General features: G+C 39.4%; 1 protein-coding gene across 1 annotated transcript; it reads left to right on the top strand.

Annotated features, from left to right (window-relative positions):
- The first annotated feature begins 6 nt into the window (after positions 1-6).
- On the top strand, positions 7-2,166 carry hoxa11b (homeobox A11b). The gene is made up of 2 exons (XM_007569969.2): positions 7-1,010; positions 1,809-2,166. Exons 1-2 carry the CDS (start codon positions 284-286, stop codon positions 2,039-2,041), a joined length of 960 nt encoding a protein of 319 aa, XP_007570031.2. The 5' UTR covers positions 7-283; the 3' UTR covers positions 2,042-2,166.
- The last annotated feature ends 3,776 nt before the right edge of the window (positions 2,167-5,942 follow it).

The following is a 5,942-nucleotide window of genomic DNA, read 5'->3' as shown; positions in this document are numbered from 1 at the left end:
GCTGGTATTTTGAACAAAAACGTAAAAAAAAGCTTGTTGTGAATCTGCCCATTGTGTCGTGATTACGTGGAAGTCAGACAGAAGCAACCCTGACAGGAGATCCGCATGCGAACTCACGAGACAAGTCCAATATGCTCCAAAACTCTCGGCGGTTTCCCGTTCCTATATGCGAAGGCCGGCTTTTTGCAGCTGAAAAACTATTTGACTCATATAGCCAACACACGTCGAGACGTAGGCTATTTGTCATATTGTGCCAGTGGTCACATGGCTTTGGCCCTCAGGAATGGATGGAGATGGATCCCCCACGTCAGCTTGTACGTCTAAGGCTTTCTGCTCCAGCAGTCTGTCTCAAAGTGGCTGGAGCGCAGCGTCGCGCAGGAACAATGCGAGGATTATTGCCGTAGAACGACCCCAGCAGCAGAATATGGATTTTGATGAACGGATGCCTGGTTCCAGTATGTATCTACCAAGCTGCACTTATTACGTCTCCGGAGCGGACTTCTCGGGTCTCCCTCACTATTTAACCCAGAACCAGTCCTCCTGCCCCGTCACTTACTCGTACCAGTCCTCAGCGCTCACACAGGTTCCGTCAGTGAGAGACGTGGCTTTCAGAGACTATGGCATTGATGCTTCCAGTAAATGGCACCACACCAGGGGGAGTCTCTCGCACTGCTACGCCGAGGACGTCGCGCACCGGGACGGCTGGGCAGCCCCCACCTCCAGGGGGCCAGAGATCCTGGTGAAAGGCGGCCACTCCGGCTCCTCGAACCCGACCCCGGGATTCTGCGGTAACGTCGGCAGGAACGGCGTCTTGCCGCAGGCGTTCGATCAGTTCTTTGACACGGCGTACGGGAGCGGGGCGGGCGGCGCCGCTCCGGCTGCAGCGGACTCAGACAGAGGCGGCAAAACGAGCCCGGCTCAGGCTCACCCGGGGTCGGACACGGCGGAGAGCTGCAGCCCGGAGTCACCATCCGGCCACAGCGAGGAGAAGCAGAGCAGGAGCGGCAGCAGTGAGTGAGGAGGACGAAGAAGAAGAGAGAGAGAGAAAAAATCTAACTGCTGCATGCTCTTAAAGCTTTTTATATGCAGTTTTATAAGCACGCAAGGTTTATGGAGGTCTCGGTAACAAAACTATGTTATAAACTACAACATCACGTGCTTGGGATTGAAATTGGCCGAGAAGACGTTGCCGTAAAGTTTGAGTTAAGATTTTTGAGAAAGATTTCTACTTTTTTTCGGGAAACATGTGCCTTTTACCGCTCATTTCCCTGTAAAAACGTGTATTTTATTGTTTCGTATTACTGAAAGCCAATGGGATGTGCATGTCATGTAAAAAAACCCCCGCCATATAACATTTGCTATGGGTGGCCGCTGTATAAATAATCTTCACTGAGCTGAAATAAATTTGGTAAATTGAGTTTCTGATAGCCTGAATTGCAACAGCTTCAAGACTAAAATGTGAGAGAGATCTCTTTGTTTATGGTGTCTATAATCAATTTTTAAGTTGAATTAATGGGTTTTTTTTTTTATAAAAAAAATATAAGTTTGCGTGTTCAGTATGATTTCTCAGCTCTCAATATGCCTAAGAAGCTTGACTCTCAGGTGCAATCTTTATATACGCATGTTGATCCTGCAGGCCTGAGAACGGGGGGGACACTTGAACTCCAGAACTCGTGTACTGCAGGATCACCATGACCGGTGGTCATGTCGAAAGAAGCAGCCCGATAATTTCACGCTGTTGCCATTGGACGAATCAATGGTTTTGACTTTTTTTTTTTTGTTTGTTTGTTTTTATTGTTATGTTCTAGGTGGCCAGAGGACGCGCAAAAAGAGGTGCCCGTACACAAAGTACCAGATCAGGGAGCTGGAGAGGGAGTTCTTCTTCAGCGTTTACATCAACAAGGAGAAGCGACTGCAGCTCTCCCGGATGCTTAATCTGACGGACCGCCAGGTTAAAATCTGGTTTCAGAACAGGAGGATGAAAGAGAAGAAACTGAACAGAGACCGTTTACAGTACTACAGCACAAACCCTCTGCTCTGAAAAAGTCCCAAACAAAAACAAAACAAAACAAAACAAAGACTGTTTCCGAGCGCCCTCACACCAAATCAGGACAAAGGACTTGTTTTTATCTTTATTATTTTGAAAATCTAAAAATCTTAAATAATCCGGAGCTCTGTATTATTATTATTATTATTATTATTATTATTATTATTATTATTATTATTATNTATTAAGGTTATGTAGGCACAGAAAAATGAAACCAAATTACTGTAATTTTCTAAAAAATAAAAAACTTTTTTTTACCCCATAGAAATAAGACTACAAATATTTTTTTGCAATGTCTCAATTATTTTATTTTATTTTATTTTATTTTATTTTATTTTATTTTATTTTATTTTTCACATTCCCCTTTACGGAAATTACGCACGCACTTTCCGTAAAGGGGAATTTGAGTTTTGTTTCTCAAACAAAACTTTGGCCGTCATGGTTCCCACTCCCCGCCCTCCGCCCGTCGTAACCAGAAACCGTTTTATATGCTTTGGAGTCATAACAGTCCTCATTATGATAAAGTTGATAGTGATCATTTGACGGAGTTTTTTTTCTCCTTCTGCTTTTCTTTTCTTCTTCTTCTTCTTCTTTTTTAAAAAAAAAATCTAATTGTGTTTAAATGTCCTTAAATTCTGAACCATAAACGTGGGTTATTTTTCAGCTTCCTGCAAAAGGGCAAACCGCTAATGAATTAGGTCAATATCTCCAAGTGAAACATAACCTGATCTGTTTTTATGCCCCAGCACACAGCTCGTGGATGGTATCACGGTCATGATAGGTCTGATGTTATTTGATAGTGAAACAGGAATCGCTGCAATTATTATCTGATACTTGTTAAAAAAAGACTCCCTTGATTTGCGAGGGGCGGAAGAGGAAAAGCTTATGGTTGATATAGCATGCTTGTTTGGATCACTTTGATTCGGATACATGCGCACATTTTGTTTTTAAATATGCTCACAGTAAACAGCGCTGGAGCAAAAATATGTGGCTAAAATAGTGTAATTTAGATGTGAGAAGACGATATTTTTACTCTTTCGGAAATAATGACAAAAGTTAATCAAAATTAGTGTTTAAGGTTCGTATAGACCACCAGTCTCCTGAAAACAACTTGAATAAGCTAGTAAAGGTCCTGAATGAATGTGTCTTTACACGGGGCACCCAGGGATCATAGTAGGAACAGAATGAGCGGTAAATAAATTAATACAATTGCCATGATTTTATTAAAAAATATATTCTTTCATTTGTCTGGGGAGAAACCCGTTTACAATTAATAAATAAAGAAACAAATGAATTCATTTCAGTCCAGATGTGTAAAAGATGGGTCTATGCAGACAGCTTTATTTCCACCGCCGGGCCCCTGAAAACAACCCGAATGGCCTGTCATAAGCTAATAAGGGTCCTGGATGAGGGCTTCACCTACACCGAGCATCCTGTTGGGCTCCCAGGAATTCCACTTTGATTGCTGCACATCCTCCCAGTTGCTCCAGTAACTTGGCCATAAAAGGGCGGATTCGTCTGGACCATTTGGAGTGCAGTGCCATAAAACGTCTGAGACCAAGGTTATTAACTAGGACTTTACAGGAGGAGGCTGAAAAAGCATTGAAACGTGTGTTAGCGGACCTTCCCTTAGTCATTTGTTGCAGCATCTCACCACCTATGGTGGGAATGCTCATGCTACGCTTTTTGTTGTTGTTGTCGTGAGTCGAGACCGCCTCTTACCACTGGGGGGCGCGCCTCAGATCAATGTCATTGCCGTGAATTGAGATTTCATATGTAAGAAGTTGGGGACTGCAGCGCTCAGATGCCTGTAGAATATGTTGCCACCAAAGGATTTAATGAAGGTAGGCCAAGGAATATTATCATGTGCTTGTTTTTACGACACGATGACTTTTGCTAGGTGATTTAAGAGAGAGCCATCCCAGAACATGTCCATGTGAGAGTCACAAATCTGAAGGCGCTGTGTTTCATGTAATAGTATGATTTAATGGAGGCATTGCAGGAATACAACCAACAGATATTTTCCAACGGAAACATTTACTTTTGAGCAGCATACATAATGTTAAGGCATGCGTAGTTGTGTTCGTAAATAACATTACATTTGTAAGAAGAACTGGTTTTCTATTTCAAATGTAGAATATATATATATATATATGAAATGAAATGACAAAAAAAATATTTATGATAAAGTATTTTAAGTAGTCTATTGAAAAGGCATTAAACTTAAAAAAAATATGTAATTGCCAAACATTAACTACATATTTTATAATATTTTCTCAGATAAAAAACGTATGTGTCTCGGTATGTTATGTCAACTCTGCTACGGACAATATAGACAGTGAGTGAAAAAAATAAAAATAAATTCTAGCAGACTAAAATATTTTTATGTGAAAACAAGTGTCCTACTACCATAATACTTTAAATTGAGATGTTTTACTTAAAAATACATTTTAAAAAAAATAAATAAAAACATACTCAACTTTTCATAGAGTTGTTTGCATATTGGCAAACACTTTTCATTAAAACTCATTGGAAACCATCATTCTTTTAGAAATAAAATTGGTCAGTAATACTAAATCACAGCAGAAGTCAACCAACAATGTATATAATGCTCTAGACAACAGTTTTCCTTTTTTTTATGAAAGTATGTCATAAACATGTCAACTCTGTTAGCTAACAGAGTTGGTGTTAGTAACAGAATTGACAGGACCATAATAATTTAGAACTGAAAACTCTGTTACTATCAACTCTGTTACCCTATTTGGTAACAGAGTTGATGGTAACAAAATTGACCATTTCAAACATTTTTGTTAAAAACTCCACTTGTGAGTAGAAATGCTGAAAATACATGACACCAATGAGATAATGGTTTAAAAACCATTAAATAAACTTGTCTCTGATCAAAAATCCATGGTATTTTTCTCATGATACTTTGGTAACAAGACTGATGTTGAAAAAAATAACCCTTGGTGATTGTGATTTTTAGACTAAAATATTTCCCAGAGAATGGCACATAGACCTCTGTGTGTTTGAGGTCTTATCAGTAAAAATAAGTGACCTAATTTTATGCAGTTTATATAGCCGTAGAAGGCAATTTCACAGATTTACAGGGACAAAACCATATGGTAAGTTGACAAAAAAATTCACTGACACATATTTTTTCAAAAATGAGGGCATTTTGAGTTAATTTAATGTGATATTGTTATTAAATTGATCATTTAGGCAGTTTAAAAAAAGATAGAAAAAACAAATTTACAAAAGAAAAATAATAAAACGTAGGTTTTTGCATCATTTATCATGTTAATAAAACACACACAGACACACACACACACACACACACACACACACACACACACACACACACACATATATATATATATATATATATATTGAAGCCGTCACTGTGAAGCCGTTACGTGTGCGTGCATTCAGACACGAAGATGGTATTTTTGCAGTTAGTTATTTTCTCTAACTGCCCCTTTACAACAACAACAACAACAAAAAATAATAATAATAAAATAAAATAAAACTTTGTCTATGAAACAGTATGTTTTACGAGAGAGGTGATTCAATGATAATAAAAAGAGCATACTGAAACATGACAGGAAATAATCCGCCGGGAGGTTAATGGATATTTTCTTCTTCGCTGTTTGACTGGAGCAGGTCTGACGCCATATAAAACCGGGGGCTCTTATTTCTAGACTTTACGGCTCCAGACTTTAAGGGGGGAGATAGACGTGACCGCGGTGGAATAATTCAGGGCAAAGCCCATCTTCAGAAACGTTTCTGGCTCGCACTAAATCTGCAGGCATGTGTTTAAAACAACAATTCAGCTGTGAATGGGTTTTCTCTAAAGGAGGTGTGTGTGTGTGTGTGTGTGTGTGTGTGTGTGTGT

This window comes from Poecilia formosa, unplaced genomic scaffold (genome assembly GCF_000485575.1).
Source record: "Poecilia formosa unplaced genomic scaffold, Poecilia_formosa-5.1.2 Scaffold253, whole genome shotgun sequence".
NCBI lineage: Eukaryota > Metazoa > Chordata > Actinopteri > Cyprinodontiformes > Poeciliidae > Poecilia > Poecilia formosa.
This window is presented reverse-complemented; position numbering and strand designations above follow the sequence as displayed.

Bases quoted from the DNA above. Each gene is read 5' to 3' on its own strand.
- hoxa11b (XM_007569969.2), top strand. From the start codon at position 284: ATGGATGGAGATGGATCCCCCACGTCAGCTTGTACGTCTAAGGCTTTC. The intron at 1,011-1,808 runs GTGAGTGAGGAG...GTTATGTTCTAG, and splicing joins GCAGAGCAGGAGCGGCAGCA to GTGGCCAGAGGACGCGCAAA.